The sequence below is a fragment of the Odocoileus virginianus genome, chromosome 13 (assembly GCF_023699985.2).
Source record: "Odocoileus virginianus isolate 20LAN1187 ecotype Illinois chromosome 13, Ovbor_1.2, whole genome shotgun sequence".
In the NCBI taxonomy this organism is placed as follows: domain Eukaryota; kingdom Metazoa; phylum Chordata; class Mammalia; order Artiodactyla; family Cervidae; genus Odocoileus; species Odocoileus virginianus.
In genome coordinates, this window is record NC_069686.1 from 60,852,498 (window position 1) to 60,873,759 (window position 21,262).

General features: G+C 38.4%; 1 protein-coding gene across 6 annotated transcripts in view; it reads left to right on the forward strand.

Annotated features, from left to right (window-relative positions):
- The window catches only part of PTPN4 (protein tyrosine phosphatase non-receptor type 4), a 189,491-nt gene that overhangs the window by 107,824 nt on the left and 60,405 nt on the right, over positions 1–21,262 (forward strand). For all 6 annotated transcript variants that reach the window (XM_020914513.2, XM_020914514.2, XM_020914511.2 and 3 more), the window contains exons 11-12: positions 7,362–7,425; positions 11,822–11,994. In XM_020914513.2, the coding sequence (XP_020770172.1) occupies positions 7,362–7,425; positions 11,822–11,994 (237 nt within the window). The remainder of the gene's footprint in view (positions 1–7,361; positions 7,426–11,821; positions 11,995–21,262) is intronic.

Below are 21,262 nucleotides of genomic sequence, written 5' to 3' on the forward strand. Positions count from 1 at the left end.
CATGTGATAAATATACTTCCTCATTTCTTTCTAGATATGGTTAGCCCTAAATTATCCAGTTCAAGTTCATACTTTTAAAATGTTGAGTACTGGATTGGAAATTACTTGGATTCTGTAAATTAGACTTCATTAAAATTATTGCTTATCAAAAAACATCATTAGTAAAATGAAAAGGGAAGGGGACAGTTCTGGTTCCCAGTCCAGCAGGTAAAGATTTTGCAACTTGTTACTCCTATTCTCAGAAGAAGAAAAAAAAACCCTGAAAAACTCAAAATCAACAACTCTTTTTAGATCTTTCGAGAATTGAAAACACAGGGCATACTGCATTTCTGAAAGCTGGAGAAACAGATGAATACGAGAAATGACAGCTTACCAGGTCTAGAAACCACTGCCTCAGCAGTACCTGGCCGGAGTACATAAAGGGTGGTTGGCAAATTGCTGGAGACAGAGCAGAGACTAGCTTGTTAGATAAACACCCCCTCAGGCCCTGCTTGCTTAGAAAGGGCCCTTTGCTACCAGGCATCTCAGGGCCAAGATTGACAGAAAATCCGCTTGTGATCGAAGGGCAGGGTATCGGGGTTGAGCAGGGAAGTAACTAGTTTGAAATATGCTCAGAGCCTTCTTTTCTCATTAGCAAAGATCTGCCCTTAAGGAAGTCTATTTATACTTAATCAAAATGGATTACCAGGGCCTAACCGGGTGGAGGAAGGGAAGCCCTATCTCTACTTTTTGTTTTGGCTCAGGAGGGGTGAGTTGCAGAGTGCTGAAGGGTGCAGCCAAGAGGCCCAAACCACTAACCCACTGAGACCAGATCACAGGATTAGAGACTGGCTTCTGCCCAACCCCAGACTTAACTGCTACATCACCAGGGCTCCTATATAATAACAAAGGTTCAAAATTTAACTATAAAGCTCAGACCAATTAAGAAGGACTCTCTTGGGAAACCCAAAGGCAACAGGGGAGATAATCAAGGACAGTAGAAGAGATAGCCTCAAATGCTTACGACAGAAACTCTTCTTTCAGAATAGCCACAGTTTGAATTGAATTAGTTTCTAAAGGAATTCATGACATAGGGCACTGTTGAAAATGATAGAGCCGTGTGTTGGCAGTTCAAGAAGTTCACAGCTGGGTGGGGTTTTTGAAAGGATGGGGTGATTGATACTGCTGTCATTTCAGTATTACTTTGGGCACACCCAGGACTGTGCCTTCCTGCAGAGCAATAGGAGGAAAATACTAAAGATTGGGGTGTAGAGTTCATGCAGGTAAACTGCCAAATAATAATAAACAGGGAAAATGGGATTTTCCAGGCAGGAATACTGGAGTGGGTTGCTATTTCCTTTTCCAGGCAACTTCCTGACCCAGGGATCAAACCCATGTCTCCTACATTGCATGCTGTTTCTTCAGCACTGAATCTCAGGTTCACTGGGAAGCTCAGGTGTGTTATGTAGCTAATGCATTACAGTAAGCAAATAATGAGGCTCAAGATCCACTGGAAATCAAATCTTCCACCATCGTGGATCTAGTTGGTTCTAACCAGTTTTTGTCATGTTGTGTGGCTGTGTCATTCTTTTAAAGAATTCATTTATTAGAAGAGGAAATATGTTAGCCATAAAACAAGCTTCAACAGTTTGTTTTTTATTGAGTTATAATTAGTGTAACATTAATTTCAGGTATACAGCATAGTAGTTTAGTATTTTGTATACATTATGAAACAATCACTATAATAAGTCCAGTTATCATATGTCACTATATAAAACTATTACATGTTTTTTACTGTATTCCCTCTGTATGTAGTACACTCCCATGACTTATTTTATACCTGGAAATTTGTGCTCTTAATCCCTTGCACATATTTGTCTTTATCTGCACCGACCCTTCCCCTTGGCAACCATTCATTTGCTGTTTATATCTGAGTCACTTTTTCGTTTTTTAGATTCTGCATATAAATAAAATCATAAGGTATTTTTTTTTTCTAGTTATTTCATTTTTATAATACCTTCCTGGTCCATCCATGTTGCCACAATGATAAGATTTCTTTTTAATGACTGAGTAATAATGCTTTTAAACTGTGGTGTTGGGGAAGACTCTTGAGAGTCCCTGGGACTGCAAGGAGATCCAACCAGTCCATCCTAAAGGAAATCAGTTCTGGGTATTCATTGGAAGGACTGATGTTGAAGCTGAAACTCCAATACTTCGGCCAGCTGATGCGAAGAACTAACTCATTTGAAAAGACCCTGATGCTGGGAAAGATTGAGGGCAAGAGGAGAAGGGGATGACAGAGGATGAGATGGTTGGATGGTATCACTGCCTCAATGGACATGAGTTTGGGTAGACTTCAGGAGTTGGTGATGGACAGGGAGGCCTGGCGTGCTGCAATCCATGGGGTCTCAAAGAGTCAGACACTACTGACCGACTGAACTGAATATTCATACACATCTACACACATACATTACATCTTCTTTATCCACTCATTATTAGTGGACCCTTAGATTGTTTCTGTATCTTGCTGTTACAAACAGTGCTGCAGTGAACATTGTTGTTCAGCTGCCAAGTTGTGTCTCCCGCTTCTCCTCCTGCCCTCAAATCTTTCCTAGCAGCAGTCTTCTGATGAGTTGGCTGTTCACGTCAGGTAGCCGAAGTATTGAAGCTTCAGCTTCAGCATCAGTCCTTCCAATGAGTATTCAGGGTTGATTTTCTTTAAGATTGACTGGTTTGATCTCCTTTCTGTCCAGTGGACTCTTAAGAGTCTTCTTCAGCTCCACAGTTTGAAAGCATTGGTTCTTCAGTGCTCTGCCTTCTTTATGGTCCAGCTCTCACATCTGTACATGACTACTGGAAAGACCATAGTCTTGATTATATGCACCTTTGTCATCAAAGTGATATCTTTGCTTTTTAATACACTGTTTAGGTTTGTCATAGTTTTTCTTCTAAGAAGCAGTTGTCTTTTAATTTCATGACTGCAGTCACCATCTGCAGTGATTCTGGAGCCGAGGAAGAGAAAATCTGTCACTGGTTCCACCTTTTCCCCTTCTGCTTGCCATGAAGTGTTGGGACTGGATGCCGTGATCTTAGTTTTTTTGAATGTTGAGTCTTAAACCAGCTTTTTCACCCTCATCAAGGGGATCAAGGGGTTCTTTAGTTCCTCTTCTCTTTATGCCTTTAAAGTGGTATCATTTGCATATCTGAGCTTGTTGATATTTCTCCCAGCAGTCTGTATTCCAGCTTGTAACTCATCCAGCCCAGCATTTTGCATGATGTGCTCTGCATATAAGTGAAATAAATGGAGTGACAATAAACAGCCTTGTCATACTCCTTTCCCAATTTTGAATCAGTCAGTTGTTTCATATAAGGTTCTAAATGTTGCTTCTTGAAATGAACAGAAGGATACATAGATCTTTTTGATTCAGTGTTTTTATTTACTTTGGATAAATAGCCAGACGTGGAACCGCTGGATCATACAGTAGTTCTGGTTTTAGTTTTTTAGGGGCCCTCTGTACTGTTCTCCTTGATGATGGCACATAGTTACATTCCCACCAGCAGTGCACAGAGGTTCTCTTTTCTCCACATCCTCATCAACATTTGTTATTTCTTATCATTTTGATAATAGCCATTCTGACAGGTGTGAGATGGTATCTCATTGTAGTTTGCATTTCTCTGATAGTGATGTTGAGCATCTTTTAATGTCACTGTGTATATCTTTGTAAAAATGCCTCTTCAGGTCTTCTGCCTATTATTTTTAATCAAAATTTTTTATATTGAGTTGTATGCTTTTTGTATGCTTAGATATCAACCCCTTACTGGGTGTATCATTTGTGAATATCTTCTCTTATTTGGTGGGCTACCTTTTCTTTTTGTTGGTTTCCTTCACTGTGCAAAATTTCTTAATTTGATGCAGTCTTATTGTTTATTTTTGCTTTTACTTCTCTTACCTGAGGAGACATATCCAAAAAATATTACTAAGACTGATGTCAAAAGAGGTTACTATCTGTGTTTTCTTTTTGGAGTTTTATGTTTTCAGGCATTAACATTTTTTGTCTTTAATCCATTTTGAATTTGTTTTTGTATGTGGTGTGACAGAGTTGTCCAGTTTCATTTTTCTGCATGTAGCATCCAGTTTTCCCAGCACCATTTATTAAAGAGACTATCTTTTCTCCATTGTACATTCTTTCCTTGTTGTCATAAATTAATTGACCATGTGAGCATGGGTTTACTTCTGGGCCCTCTATTCTGTTTCACTCTTTATATCTATTTCTTTGCTAGTGCCAGACTGTTTCGGTTACTGTAGCTTTGTAATATATAGTCTGATGTCGGGGAGCCCGATACCTCTGGCTTTATTGTTTCTGAAGATTGCTTTGGATATTTGGGTCTTTTGTGGTACCATACAAATTAGATGATTATTTGTTCTAGTTCTGTGAAAAGTATCTTTTATACTTCTCCCCTTTCATGTTTTATGTTCTTAATGTTATATTTTGCACCTTTTAATTTCCCTTAACTACTTGTTGTAGTTTTAGTGTTTTCCACAAGTGGCTGCACTAATTGACGTTCCCATCGACAATGCATGAGAATTCTCTTTTCTCCACATTCTCACCCAACATTCATTGTCTTTCTGATGCTAGCCATTCTGACAGATGTGAAGTGGTATCTCTTTGTAGTTTTGATTTGTATTTCTCTGATAATTAGCAGTATTGAGCATATTTTCATATGCATGTTGGCCACCTGCATTTCCTTTTTGGAAGCACATCTATTCAGTTCTATTTTTCCTTGGGTTGTTTGATTTTTATTTTGTTTTCATGTTGAATTGTATGAGCTGTTTATGTGTTGGATGTTAACCCCTTATTGGTCTTATCGTTTGCGAATATTTTCTCTCATTCAGTAGATTGTCTTTTGTTGTTTGTTTCCTTTCTATACAAAAGCTTTCAAGTTTAGTTAGGTCTCATTTGTTTGTTTTTATTTCATTTGTTTTAGGATATGGTTCACAAAAAGTGTTGCTATGATTTATGTAAAAGACTATTTGCTTATGTTTTCCTCTAGGAGTTTTGTGGTATCCAGTCTTATTTAATCCATTTCAAGTTTAGTTTTGTATATGGTGTTAGAGGATGTTCTAACCTCATTTTTTAACGTATAGCTGTCCAGTTTTCCCAGCACCACTTATTGAAGAGACTGTCTTTATTGTATATTCTTTGTTCCTTTGTCATCGATTCATGACCATAGGTGCACGCATGAGTTTATTTCTGGACTTTCTATCCTCTTCCATTGATTTCTGTATCTGTTTTTGTGCCAGTGCCATACTGTTTTGATTTCTGTAGCTTTGTAGTATAGTTTGAAGTCAGGGAGCGTGATTCCTTCTGCTGTTTTTCTTTCTCAGGATTGTTTGACTGTCTTTTGTATTTCTGTACAAAATTTGAAATTATTTGTTCTAGTTCTGTGAAAAATGCATTGGTATTTTGATAGAGATTGCTGTGAATATGTAGATTGCTTTGGGTAATATGGTCATTTTAAGAATAATAATAATTCCAATCTAAGAATGTGGTGTATCTTTCCATATGTTTGCATCATTTTCAGTGTTTCTCATCAGTGTCTTTCAGTTTTCCAAGTACATGTCTTTCATTTTCTTAGGTAGGTTTATTCCCAGGTATTTTGTTCTCTTTACTGTGATAGTAAATGGGCTTGTTTTAATTTCTCTTTCTGTTAGTTTTTTGTTAGTGTATAGAAGTGGAGCAGGTTTCTGAATATTAATTTTATATTTTGGTATCCTTTTTCATGATTTTCATTTCTGTGCTTACATTGCCCATCTTTTTTTGCTCTCTACTTTAACCACTGGGACTCTTAGCCTGTTAATTAAGTTGTTTTAAACTCTCAGAATGATAATTCCAGCACTCCTTTCACATCTGGTCCTAATACATACTATGTCTTCATGTTGTGTTTTTTGCCTTTTGGTATCCCTTGTAATTTTTTCTTGATGGGCCGATCTGATATCCTGGTAAAAGGTTGTTGTTCAGTCACTAAGTTGTGTCTGATTCTTTGCGACCCCATGAACTGCAGCACTCCAGGCTCCCCTGTTTTTCACTATGTCTTGGAGTTTGCTTCAGCTCATGTCCCTTGAGTCAGTGATGCCATCTAACCATCTCATCCTCTGTCACCACCTTCTCCTCCTGCCCTCAGTTTTCCCCAGCATCAAAGGTCTTTTCCAGTGAGTTGGGTCTTCACATAGCATAGCCAAAGTGTCGGAGCTTCAGCGTCAGTCCTTCCGTGAATATTCAGGGTCGATTGGTAACCTTGGTTAAAGGAACTGCTGTAAATAGGCTCTTACTAATGTAGTGATGAGGTGTGAATAGGGGTGGGGGGTGGCGGGTATAGTCCTGTGATTAGCTGAGCCTCCACCTCTGGATTGTGAGGTTCACAAGTGTTTTCTCAGTTTTTTTCTCCCTCTTTGGGTGGGACAAGATTTCTAGAGTGGACTGAAATCGAGTATTTTCTTTCCCAGGATCATTTAAGGCTCTTGTTAACTTGTTTCCCCTAATTGCAGACCTTGTTAAGAACAGAGTCCTCTGGCCTATTTCAACATGGTTTCTTTTCCCCCTTCCCTGTCGGAAACCTGAGGGTATTTTCCTCTGATATTTACTGTTGGAATTTGTTTGAGCTTCTGGAGATAAATCTTAGAATTCTGTGAGGGCCTCCCTATGACTGGGTCCTCTTGGAGTTCTTCACTCTCATAGTTAACCATGCTGAGCCTTCAACAGTTCATGAAATACAGTTCAGGTTCTCCTACCCTGGCACTGCTTCCTCTGGCGGTTTCTGCTCCCAGTACTCTTCTCTGGGAGCCTCTGACCCCCTGTGCTCGGCCGTTCATCTCTCAAATCTCGGGGGTGGCAGCTTGCCCTGTGCTCTTCTCTGTCTTAGGATCCAAGAAGAATTCATGATTTTTAAGTCTGTTGAGCTTTTTACTTGTTGCTAGGATGTAGTGGTGATTTCTCAGCTCTTTACATGCAGAACAAGAAAACTACTTGTAGTTTTAAATAATAAATAAACTATATTTTTGGTATTCTTGAATTTTTAACTTGTAATAAGTGTTTTTATGTTATTTTTTGGATACAAAATTGAAAAATGGGTAAGTTCACAGTAAATGTTTTGGTAAAATAGCTCAACTGAGCGTATAGATTCTAATTTTTTTTTTATGACATACCAAAAACTTTCAATTTTTTAATGTGTATATGTATATATATTCTTTAGTGTATATGTACATATAGTTAAATAGATATTACTAAACATGCAATTAAAGGATTACTTTTTACTACTCTTTGGTTGATACTTTTATCTTTGTTCAATATTTTAAATACTTCATTTATTCTCTTTTTATCCAGGTTGAAAATTGTGAAAATTTCTTTTAAGTGCAAACAATTTTTTATTCAGTTAAGAAAAGAATTGGTGAGTATTGTTCTTATTAACATAAATTGTTTATAAAGAAATATTCATTTATTATAGAACTTTTAGTGTAAATAAAAGTGTTATTATACTATTAATAACTGCCAACTAAGTTAATTAATTTATAGTTTGTGACAAAGTATTTCTCCAGTGTTTCTGTGGTTCTGATCCAAGGTTATTCTAGATAGCTGTTCTGCTGTCTCTTGAACATAGAAACTAATTTCAGTTGTGATATTCATTGTCAGTCCCCATATTCTATTCATAAGGTCAGTAACTGAGAATTTATATGTCCTTTTTCTTTGCATCTTTCTTTTTTTAAACTAAATCTGTAGCACTTCCTTTTATATGTAAGTTCATTTCATTGTAGGGAATCTGAGTGTTTAGTTTTGTTTATAGTTCATGAATATGTAGTACATTTCCTGTCTTTGTTAGAATGGTAATGTCCTTTTTTATATTATCAATAAATACAACATGTTGAGTTATCATAGAAAGTACAGAATTGTAAAGAGTGTCATCTTATAAATGGTTTTTATCTATTTCATCAAATTAAATTAGCCTTATCCTTTGACATTATTAGAAGTCTTGACAAATTAACGCATATTTTAGGGTGTTTATATGTTTGCAAAATGTATTTGAATCAAATGCATTTTATAGAAGATCATGATCTACTGAATATAATTCATCATCATTTATATTCACAAAATATGAAGTTTTTTTGAAGAGAGTTTTTGAAATCAGGCAGAAATTAAGTATACTGCTTGATAGGTATATAATATACAATGTTATTATGTAGAACATTACTACTACCTCAGAAGCTGGTATTATTGCTAATAGAGCTGATGCACTAGCAGTTATTAACTCTCCCAAAAGGTAAATACTATTTTCATTTGTAGCATCATAAATTAGTTTGTCCTGTTTTGAACTTTTAAAATATGAAATCATACAGAATGTTTTTGTCTGCCTTCTTTCCCGTAGCATTGGGAAGTTCATCTGTGTTGTTTCACAGAGCAGTAGTTTGCTCCATTGCTATGTGGAGTTCTACTTAATGAATATACTATCAATTCGTTATTCATTCTTAGTTATGTTAATGGATAGTTTTGCTATTTCTGAATGTGGCTATTATGATTAATGCTGTTAATGAACATTATTGTACATGTTTCAATAAATGTTTAGAGGAATAAAATATATTAAATCATGTCTGGAACCTGGAGAACAGACATTTTACTTTTGATAATTATTTTGGTAGGAGGTGATATTAGGGCCAATTTTTCCATTTTGCTTCCTGTGGTACTGTTGTTATTTGTAATAATAATAATATAGTATCTGACATTTCTGGAGATCTTACTATGTGTCTGATGATGTGTATCAACTATTTTCATATCATTTAGCCTTCACAACTATTCTCTGAGGTAGTGTTAGTACATACAAAGCAACTCTTAAGCATAATTAAGAATTCTCTGGTGATCAATAAGTAATATTTTAACATATCATTTTCTAGCATCACCATTTAATATTTATACATGGACATTTTACTATATTTTAGTTACAGAAAAAAATCTTCATGACCTTTTGATAGGCAAAGATTGCCTTAACAGGACGTAGAAGGTAAATGAACATTAAAGGAGAAGATCGATAATTTGGACTGTGTTAAAATTAAGAACTATGGCAAATAGCATAGAATATGTGTATAATAAACACAAATACCATGTCCTTGGTTGTATCTCCAAGTCAATCCAGAAATATATTAGTGATTTGAACAGACACTCCAGAGCTGAGAACAGAACTGAGAATATCTCTTCGTCCAGTAACATGAACCTCGTTAAACAGCAGAGAAATGCAAATTATAACCAGAATGTGATGATTCCTTGCAGCCATCAGAATAGTGTAATGAAAAGATTGGTGAACCCAGTGATTTGGGAGTATGTAGAGCATTCATTGCTTGTAGGAGGAAGTGAATATTGAACTCATCATCTTAGGAAACGGTTGGGTGATATCTACTAGAGGTGAGCACATGACATCTATGATCCAACAATAAAAATTGGCACCTACATGCATCAGACAAAATACAAGAATATACATAGGAGCAATATTTTTATATTACCAAGCTAGAAAGAGTAAATGTCTGTCAACAGTAAGTGGATAACTTGGTCTCTTCATACAATAGAATACTGTGTAGAATGAAAATGAGTCAATTACTATTTCACAATTAAATGGAGGAATATAGAAACATAATAATGAACAAAAGAAGTCAAGATAATACATGTATGGGTCCATGTATGTAAAATTGAAAACAAGTATAACCAAACTGTGGTCATAAAGTCAGAGGGGTAGTTACCTTTATAGAGGTAATCTGGTAGAAAGGGAAGATGAAGGATGCTCACAGGTGCTGCTAATGACACATTTCTGAATCAGGTTGGGAGGGTCAAAGGTTACAGTCACTGTGAAAATCAGAGCTCTACTTTTATGACACGCCTGCCTTGCTGTAGATAGTTTATTATTTCAGTGAAACTGTTTACTTAAATAGTTCAGTCGCTCAGTCGTCTCCGACTCTTTGCGACCCCATGAATTGCAGCATGCCAGGCCTCCCTGTCCATCACCAACTCCCGGAGTTTACTCAAACTCATGCCCATCGAGTCAGTGATGCCATCCAGCCATCTCATCCTCTGTCGTCCCCTCCTCCTCCTGCCCCCAATCCCTCCCAGCATCAGAGTCTTTTCCAATGAGTCAGCTCTTCTCATCGGGTGGCCAAAGTACTGGAGTTTCAGCTTCAGCATCAGTCCTTCCAATGAACAGCCAGGACTGATCTCCTTTAGGATGGACTGGTTGGATCTCCTTGCAGTCGAAGGGACTCTCAAGAGTCTTCTCCAATACTATAGTTCAGAAGCATCAATCTTTTGGCACTCAGCTTTCTTCACAGTCCAACTCTCACATCCATACATGACCACCGGAAAAACTGTAGCCTTGACTAGATGGACCTTTGTTGGCAAAGTAGTGTCTCTGCTTTTTAATATGCTATCTAGGTTGGTCATAACTTTCCTCCCAAGGAGTAAGCGTCTTTTAATTTCATGGCTGCAGTCACCATCTTCAGTGATTTTGGAGCCCCAAAAAAGTCTGTCACTGTTTCCACTGTTTCCCCATCTATGTGCCATGAAGTGATGGGACCAGATGCCATGATCTTAGTTTTCTGAATGTTAAACTTTAAGCCAACTTTTTCACTCTCCTCTTTCACTTTCATCAAGAGACTTTTTAGTTCCTCTTCCCTTTCTGCCATAAGGGTGGTGTCATCTGCATATCTGAGGTTATTGATATTTCTCCCAGCAGTCTTGATTCCAGCTTGTGCTTCTTCCAGCCCAGCATTTCTCATGATGTACTCTGCATATAAGTTAAATAAGCAGGGTGACAATATACAGCCTTGATGTACTCCTTTTCCTGTTTAGAACCAGTCTGTTGTTCCATGTCCAGTTCTAACTATTGCTTCTTGACCTGCATACAGGTTTCTCAAGAGGCAGGTCAGGTGATCTGGTATTCCCATCTTTTCCAGAATTTTCCACAGTTTATTGTGATCCACACAATCAAAGGCTTTGGCGTAGTCAATAAAGCAGAAATAGGTGTTTTTCTAGAACTCTCTTTTTTGATGATCCATCGGATATTGGCAATTGATCTTTGGTTCTTCTGCCTTTTATAAAACCAGCTTGAACATTAATAGTAATTGGTGCCAAATTTTTTTAGAAGTTCAAGAAATGCTTCTATTCTGTTGCTACTTTTAAAATGAGTTTCAGAATAGTGTTCACAAGTGCTGAATGTTTTTATTTACTTATTTACAATCTAGACAGATTTGTAATTTTAAAAATATTGTTGAAAGGTATGTTGGTGTATCTTAAAGTTTAATTTGTGGGCAAGGATTATATTTTGAAATGATTATAGCTATTAAGTTTTGAAAATAGGTATATATCAAGTTTTAAATTTCTTTGTGAAAGTGAAGGTCGCTCAGTCCTGTCCGACTCTTTGCAACCCCATGGACTATACAGTCCATGGAATTCTCCAGGCCAGAGTACTGGAGTGGGTTGCCTTTCCCTTCTCCAGGGGATCTTCCCAACCCAGGGATCAAACCTAGGTCTCTCATATTGCAGGCGGATTCTTTACCAGCTGAGCCACCAGGGAAGCCCTAAATTTATTTCTCACTGTGCTCTAAAGTAAAAGTTCCTATGAGTTGTAATATTGCCAAATGAGGTCCGCATTTTGCCACCTTATTTATATTACTGCTTCTTTATTGGACAAGCAGAAAAGACACAAAAAGGGCTAGTATTCGTAGGACTAGAATATTTATCTGTAAAAAATAAATGGAGCATTGGATTCTGACATTTTCATGATATTCTCTGCCTTTTGTCATTTATTACAGCATGAATCTAGAGAAACATTATTGGGATTTAACATGGTGAATTACAGAGCATGTAAAAACTTGTGGAAAGCATGTGTAGAACATCACACATTCTTCCGTTTGGACAGACCGCTTCCACCTCAGAAGAATTTTTTTGCACATTATTTTACATTAGGTTCAAAATTCCGGTACTGGTAAGTGTTGCTTATGCTTTGATCTTTACTGTTGATTTTTCCTCCCCTTAAATAAAGGTCTAGTTTATTGAACCAGATAATCTGTTACTCATAGATGCCATCTGAGTCAAAATCTCCGTGAAATGTGGCCTCCTTTATTTATATCAGCAAAAAGTTCTGTAGGTTCTCAACATATAAACAGACTTAAGGAACCTGTTCCATTGACAATTCCAGGTCATTATTTTCTAAAGAAAATCAACCATATTATTTACAACCTACTCATGTTATAATTTCATTGTATCTTTGTTAAATATTTACAAGAAAACCTTTTCATGAGGAAAATATTCAGGTGTGGCCCAGAAAAGATTTATATTATAAACCTCAAGCATTTATAATCGCCCTATTTGTAATCAGAAAAAACAAAACACAGCGTGTAGCATAGTACAGGATATACCATCAAAAATACATCCTTCTCCAGATAAGTAGTAAAAAGAGCCCCAAAACTCATTATCAGCACTTAACCAGAATTAAGGAAATTGTAATCACAAAAAAGGCACAGAAGATTCTTAAGTGGCTTGATGTTATGATTGACTTCCCTGTCACCATCCTAAAAGCAGTATTGGGAAAAGTAAGGTATTGGTACTTGTAAATTTAAAGGTAATTAGTTTTAGATAGTGAGTATGACAACAGTTGTAACAGTCATGGAAAAATCAAACAATCTTATCTATTGGTGCTAAATCTTAGCAGGGACAGACGAGATCCCCATGAGAGAGCAGTGCAGACCATAACGGCGTTCCCTCGATAAACTGCATCCCTAACCTAAAGACCACCAGGCTTGTTCTACAAGAGCTACACTTTGCCGAATTTTTTATTCCCTCTCTTCTTGAAAATACGATATACCCAGTAAATATACACACAGCACTTCATTTAGGCAATAAAAAAATTAACAGACTATAGTAACCTGTCTTTAACCATAATTTAAAACCAGACTCAGATGAAAAAAGAAAAATCAAGTAACTTACCCTGACTGTACCATAGAAAACAAAATCTAATCATGATGACTATAGACACAAAAGACAGTTAAGGAAACCACTTTGGGAGAAAATTATCCCTGAAACAGGATGAAATTTTTACCTGGATGTTGCTTTTTAAAAACTAAGCTCAATGGACTTCCCTGGTGGTCCAGTGGTTACGGTTCTGTGCTTCCACTGCAGGAGGAGCAGGTTCAATTCCTTGTCAAGGCACTAAGATGCCACATGCCACGTGGGGCAACCAAACAAAACAAAACAAAAAAGAAAAAAAAAAAAAAAAAACAAAACAAAAAAGAAGGAGGCAGATTTCTCATCATGGAAGTTAAAGTACTATACAGTAAATTAAATAGTTCTTTTTGAAAAATGAGCTCAAGAACTATATCATTTAAGAAGAAAATACTGGTTCACATGGGAGCAACACTTGCTGTTTAGGCTATTCTTGCCCCGGGGGAATGTGGACCTAGTTCTGGCAGATTTTACACTTTTGAAACAACTTTATTAATATATAATTAACATACAATAAGCTACCATATTTAAAGTTTAAAATTTTTTGTTTGGGATATGTAATGTATATTCAACCATGAACCCACACCACAATTAAGACAGTAAGTATATCCACCCTGGAATTTTCCTCATACTCTTCTGAAACGCCCTTTCTCCCACCTGTCTGTCTCTATATAGCCACTGGTGTGTTTTCTGTACCTAAATATCCTTTTGCATTTTCTAGGATTTTATATAAATTGAAGCACACATTTTAAATATTCTGCGTTTATGTTATATACTCTTTTTCTCAGCATAATTATTCTGAAATTAATCCATTTTGTTGCCTGGATTGATAGTTCATTTCTTTTTAGTGTAGGGTAGTATTCCATGTGTAGTTATAACACAATTTGTTTATCCATTCACTTAATTGTGGATATCCGACAGACTGTTTCTCCATTTGGATTGCTTTCGGGCTTGGACTGTTAGGAATAAAGCTGCTGTGGACATTAGTGTGGAAGGATGTGTATGGACATTTGCTTTAAGTTCCCTAGGAGTGGAATGACCAGATCATATAGTAGATGTATGTTTAACTTTCTAAGAAACTCTTGGTCATTTTCCAGAGAACTTGTGTCATTTTATGCACCTGCTCACCGTGTTTGAGAGTTCCAGTTCCACCACATTCAAACCACTGCCTCCTGGTATCTTTAACACGTGGCTAGTTTTCTGAAAAGCACATAAGTTTGATAAGTTCAATTTACCAGTTTTTTCTTTCATAGATCTTTCTTTTGTCATATTTAAGAAATCTTTGCCTAACTCACAGTCTGAGAGATTTATTCCTTTGTTTTCTTCTGAATTTTATAGTTTTAACTCATATTTATGTCTGTGATCCATTTGAAAGTAATTTTTGTATATGGTGTGAAGTATGGATTGAAGTTCATCTTTTTGTATGAGGATATCCAGTTGTTCCAGCATTTTTTTGTTGAAGAGGTTACTCTTTCTCCACAGCATTGTCTTTGCACCTTTGCTGAAAATCAGTATAGTCCATATTTGTGTGGACACATTTCTGGGCTTTTTTTAATAGTAAGTCTTAGTCCAGCTTTCCCAGCAGAGGGGCTGTTGGGGGCCATGGCAGTTCTGGGTGGCCTCAGAGCCTGCTGCGCACGGAGCCCTGCACCCAAACCTCCGTCCTGGGTGCCAGGGGCCGGAGGTGCGCCCAGGGCCCATGGGGCGGGTGGGCACAGAGGTCATCTGAGCCTGGGGGCCGAGTGAGACGAGGTTCTGGTGCCCCTCAGAGCATCGCGGGGTGGGGTGAGGGGCCTGCGCACTGCCGTGCTCTCCGTCCCATTCCAATTCTGAAGCATCTAGAACACCAGGAGGTAGCAGTCGTTCAGTGGGGAGTTTGTCTACTGTGAATTAGGGGCCTCCTGCTAGTCTCTGTTCTTGGCTGGTCCCAGAACATGGGGTTGCCTTGTGTGTGCCAGCAACAGGTGCAGTGATGGGCAGGAAGGAAGGACAGTGACTCTTCGCCTGTGAAGATGGGCACGAATGGTCAGCCATCAGCAGCCCATCTGTGGGTCCAGCTCAGCCCTGGCGGCTGCGCGTGTGGCTCTTGTCCCTCCAGGACTCACTTCAGGACAGAACTGCTCTGTGATCCTGAGCTTCCCACCCAAGATGGGGGTCCTGCTGCAGAGTCCATGGCCCTGTCCTCAGCTCCTCAGGAGAGTGCACCAGCGTGGAGCCAGGCGGCCTTGCCTGACTCACACAGCACTGGACACACACATCCAGTCTTCTCACAGGGGTGCCACAGAGTCGGAGAAAGTCACAACCGTGGGTTTGTCCTCCAATGAAGAAGAATCTGCAGGCTTAGGAAAACAATTTTGTGTGGAATGATGCTATGTTGAAAAACAGTTCTGTGTGCCTTTCCCCCCTTGGTGTGGATCAGCAGGACTGAGGCAGCAGATGTGTTTACAGAAGTGTAACCAGAGACAGCCTGGAATCCAGAAACTCCAGGTCACAGCAGCAGATGTAGTGAAGAGGACAGGAGGATTTGGGGTGCCATTTGTGTTGGTGGCAGGCAGGGATGCCCAAGGCAGTGGTGTTCCGCCTCTGGTGGCCACAGCCCATTTGGAGTCCTAATCCTGAAATCCTCCAGCCAGGTGGTCAGGGAGCTGCAAAATCTTCTGGGCCAGCTGAGCCTACAATCCTAAGGTGTTCTTCACTGTGTTTGGATCATCTCCCCTGGACCTATGGGGAGAAATCTAGATGAGGCTTAAGAATAGTGCTGAGAACTTGACTTTTATAGTTAAAACCTTTAAACACAGTGTTTTCAGCACAGGGTGTTAAACTGAATGGAAGGATTTAATGCCTTTTTCAAGGAGGGTGTCTCCATATTGGCAAAACTAGAGAATAAATGGTCTTAAATAAACAGTCTTAAATCCAATAGTAATTGTCTTCCAACTTTGTTCTTTTTAAATGTTGTTTGAATATTCTAGGTCCATTGCATTTCCATCTGAATTTTAGAATTAGCTGACCAATTTCTACAGAAAACACTTCTGGAATTCTAATTGGAATTGTGCTGAAACTATAGATCAGTTTCAGGAGAATTGACATGGTATTGAGTTTTTTGACTCATGAAACATGGTATCTTTTTATTTAAATCTTACTCCTCTGTAGTTTTCAGTATACAGGTTTTTCACATCTTTGTCAAATGTATCGTTAATTATTTCACGTTGTTGATGCTATTAGAAATTGTCTTACTGTGTTTTAATTTCAGATTGTTCATCACAGAAATGCAATTTTTTTTATGTTGCTCTTACCTTTTCTTAAACTTTGCTTTACCTCGTGTCTTCCAGGAGCTTTTAAAAAACTCTTTTCCAGCAGATTTTCTTCCTGGAGGATAGAGACAATTCTTGTCTTCCTTTCTATTTTGATCTTTTTTTCAAATTATATGTTTTATTTTTGGCTGTGCTGGATCTGTATTGCTGCATGCAGGCTTTCTCTGGCTGTGTTTGGGCTTCTCTTGTTGCAGAGTTCAGGCTCTAGGGCATGTAAGCTTCAGTAGTTGTGGCACGTGGGCTCAGTGGTTGTGACTTGTGGCTTCTAGGATGTGGGCTTAGTAGTTTGGCGCACCGTCTTAGTTGTCCCACAGGATGTGGGATCTTTCTGGACCAGTGATTGAATAGGTGTCCCCTGCATTGGCAGGTGGATTCTTAACCACTGGACCACCAGGGCAGTGGTCATCTTCTTTACTGTTTTTTTTTGCTGGTTGCTCCAGAGTAGTGTTGAGTAGAAGTCGTGAGAGCAGGTGTCGTGCCTTGTTCCTATCTTAGTGGGGAACCTCAGTCTTTTCATTCTTAAGTGCGCTGTTGGTTTTGGGCTTTCACAGATGCTGTATATCAGGCAAGTTAAGGAAGTTCCTCTATTTCTCATTTGTGGTAAGTTTTTATTAGGATTTTTGGGTGTTAATTTTTGTCAAAAGCTTTTTCTGCACCTATAACAATGACCATATGGGTTTTCTTTTTATTTATTTGCTGAATTATATTGATTGATTTTTCAAGTGGTAAAGTAACCCTACATTTCTGAAAGAAACCCCACTTATGATCTGTTATCCTTTTTATATATCATTTTATTCAGTTTGCTTGCATTTAGTTTAGAATGTTTGCATCTGTGTCCATAAGGGATATTTCTCCTCAGTTTTCTTGTAATATTGTTATCAGATTTGGTGTCTTTGAATGAGCTGGGAAGTATTGCTTCATTTTCAGTCTTCTCAAAGAGTCTCTGTAGTAATATTATTTCCCTTTAAATATTTGATAGAATTTTCCAGTTCTGTTCTTCTAATGCAGAAGTGTGATTTACAGGAGGCTTTTGAACAGCACATTTATTCTTTAACACAAATGAAGCAGTTCAGGTTTTCTCTTTCTTCCTAGGTGAACTTTGACAGTTCATGTTTTTTCAAGGAATTTATTTTGTCTAAGTTCTTTAATATTTTGGCATGAAAGTTGCAATATTCCTCTATTGTATTTTCAATATCTCTAGAATCTACTACTGTCTTTTCTCTCATTCTTGTTATTGATAATTTGTCATTATCCCTTGCTAGTCTTGTTAGAAGTTTATCACTTTAGATTAAATATTTTTAAACACTGTAAATGGTAAATAAAACCTCGCTTCAAGTTTATATGTAGCTTATGGGCCACCCTTTGTCTACCAAGTCTTAAAGGAAAAAAGTAAGCAGAAAATATTATACTTAACCAGGTTCCCATTCAGAACAAGGGCCAGTAGATAGGCACTATCACATATACAAAACCTCAGGGAATATAACATCTCTGACCTCATTTTGAAAAAAAGATTATTTTTAATGCTAAGTTTAAGCCATCCAAGAGAAATCAAAATGACTCAAGAATAATCTTGATGAACTAATTGAGAATAAAGATTAAAATCTTTAAACATGGAACCAGTCCTTAACAATTATGAAAATTAAAACTATAGAATAGTATTAAAATGTTATGAACCTCCTTGGTGGTACAGTGGATAAGAGTCCACCTGCCAATGCAGAGGACACAGGTTCTGTTTCTGGTCCAGGAAGATCCCACACGCTGCACACAAGTCAAGTCCCAGCACCACAGCTGCGAACCCTCGCCCCAGAGCCCGCGAGCCGCAGCTCCTGAGGCCCCGAGCCCCAAGTGCACGTGCCTCGGGCCTGTGCTTCGCAGTGAGACGCCCCACACCGAGCCGCCGGAGCTCCACAGTGAAGGGCAGCCCCTGCTCACTGCAGCTAGAGAGAGCTCGTGTGCAGCAGCGAAGACCCGTGCAACCCCCAAAAATAAAGAGTTATATATATGTTGTAGACTTTGACAGAGTACAAGCAATAATATAACTAAGAAAGCAAGAGGAAGCAAGGACTAGTGAACAATGAGAATGCATATTAACAATTAAATGTTAATATGCTAAGTTTTTAAGGTTTTCCCTGGCCTTTTTATTCTTTTCCTTTTTTAAAAAAAAATAATGAATGGTAGCATTTTTCTTTCCTTTAATTCAAAGGAAATCCATTTGATATTTTTATTGTGACATATATAGCATAGTGACATTGTAATAGAATTATGGCCATATTTATAGCCTTTCCTATGTATGTACAGAGTTTCAGAATGATTTTTGCCTACTTATAATGGAGTTTATTTTTTAGGGGTATCAGTTCAGTTCAGTCACTTAGTCATGTCCGACTCTTTGCGACCCCGTGAACCACAGCACACCAGGCCTCCCTGTCCATCACCAACTCTCGAAGTCCACCCAAACCCATGTCCAATGAGTCAGTGATTCCATCCAACCATCTTATCCTCTGTCGTCCCCTTCTCCTCCTGCCCTCAATCTTTCCCAGCGTCAGGGTCTTTTCCAATGAGTCAGCTCTTCACATCAGGTGGCCAAACTATTGGAGTTTCAGCTTCAACATCAGTCCTTCCAACGAACACCCAGGACTGATCTCCTTTAGGATGGACTGGTTGGATCTCCTTACAGTCCAAGGGACTCTCAAGTATGGCTGTGGCTAAATCTGTTTATTTTTTTGTTGTGCTTTTATATATTTCTTGCATCACTTAAAATAAGCCTGTATTCTTTCACCTACTGGTATTTTTTCATTGTTCTAAAGACAAGTATCTTACTGTCAGAAGTTATTGTTCTTAGATTATGGTATAGTTTTGCATTGTGTTCTAATTATACTAAACCCTTGAAGAACAATATTATGGATAATATATAAACAATTTCTCCCTCATATTTTAATTTAATCTTTATATATTTTTATTATGAAATTTGATTTGTTAATTAAGCCTTTTGAGTAGTGGTGTCCTGTTTGAATCCTCTTCACCAGAGTAGTACCATATCAGTCAGGAAAATGGAAAGCCTTTTTGATTTGTCAAATAAAGGCAACTTAGTTATGGCAGTTGGTTACACAGGTGTTAGAAAGACTGAAAAATCGAAAAGGGAAGGGGGCTTTTGGAGAAGCAAACAAGAAGAATGGGTAATGCCTAAGGATTAGAAGCTTGTGTCACTCATGGGCTATAGAGCCCACAAATCTAGGCCTGCTGATACGCTGTTGAGCACTGTAGGTCGGTTCTGGACCTGCCAGGGAGGTGCCGCTTCGATTGGGGGTGGCGCCATCCACAGGGTTCTGTTTCTTTGTGTGTTCTGTCCCAGCCACTCCAGCATTTGACAGTCCCCAGCTTCTGACTTGCTCCACTTTCTGGTCTCCAACCAGAAAAAAGCAGAACCCAACAGAAAGCCAGCTTGTAGAGGAGCCTCCAGTCTCCCACAGAGCTGAGCTGAGCAGAGAAGGACAGAATTGAGGCCTCTGGCGGCTCAGTTAACATGGAGTTAAGTGAGTGTATAAGTAAACCGTGTATGTCTATAGTTATAAAAGTTAGGTTTTATGTTTCTAGTCCTTAACTTTAAGAGACGTATCCAAAATATTTTAAATCACCGAAATGATTAATAGTATTGCAAATGATATAGGAATGGCAGCAGGCAAATGTTTGTCTGGACACAGTCCTATGCCTAATGGAAACACATTAGCTAAATGCTTTTTTTCCTCCCTCATAACAAGCAGTGGCTAGGAATACTAGGGGCGCTTCCCTCGCGGCTCAGCAGTGAAGCATTCGCCTGCAGCGCAGGAGTCACAGGAGATGCAGGTTCGATCTCTGGGTCAGAAGACGCCCTGGGGAGGGCATGGGCAACCCACTCCAGAATTCTTACCTGGAGAATGCCGGGGGCAGAGGAACCTGGCGGGCTACGGTTCATAGGGTTACAAAAAGTCGGACACGACTGAGGTGACTTAGTACGTAGCATGTACACAGGAATACTAGAACTATTGTCATACTTAAAATGTTGAAATATTATGAAGACTGAAGGATGGAATGTGAAATATCGGAGGATCTAGTACTTCCTCTACCAACTTCCTTATTCACATACCCTTATTATCACTGTTCGAAAATATTCAGGGCATTATAATCTTTGTTCTGGTGTGGAAATACACAGCAGTGGTGAACCCAAATCTGTTACCTTGTTCAGAGTTGCAAGTATAGTTTATCCTTCTTAGAGGAAATACATTTTCTCAAGAAACATCAACTTATCTAAATTTTAAAATCATGATAGTTTTTCTGACTTTTCCATTAAAACTTCAACAAACTTGCCATTCTGTTCACATTCATCTATACTTGTCCGTAGAAGATGATCTTAAAATTGCTTGCTTAGCTTTGGAAATCTGTATTTGGTTGCTTTTGTATATATTAAATTTCTGTCTATGTAAGTGGTTTTTTATTTGGTATTCTAGACATTTATGTTTATTCACTCAGGTATGTTACGTGTCAGGTAACAGGTTCTCTGATAACCAGGTTTTTAATTAATAAATTTTCTCTGAACTATTGGAGTACCACAGAGGAATCTCACTTCTCATACATAAATGGTGTGCTTGGAGACAGATCAGCTCCAAGACAGTACCCAACTCCCAGCCACATTCTATCCTTTGTTCCTTCTCTTATAAAAACATCTGGAGTTGCCTGTATCTGGACATGAAGAGGTTTGAGGATATATCTATGATCATTATCAGCAGATTAGGAAGAAAAGCTTCCCAGGGAAAGAGCAGTTAGTTCCTCAAGATCTCCGCATGTGTCAGCCCCTTGATTGTGCTGTGCCCTGCTGTGCTAAGTCACTTCAGCTGCAGTGGTGAAGACACTAGCCAAACCACAGACCTGGGGAGTGTGGGCAGGGCTTACATGAGCTGAGTCTAGAGG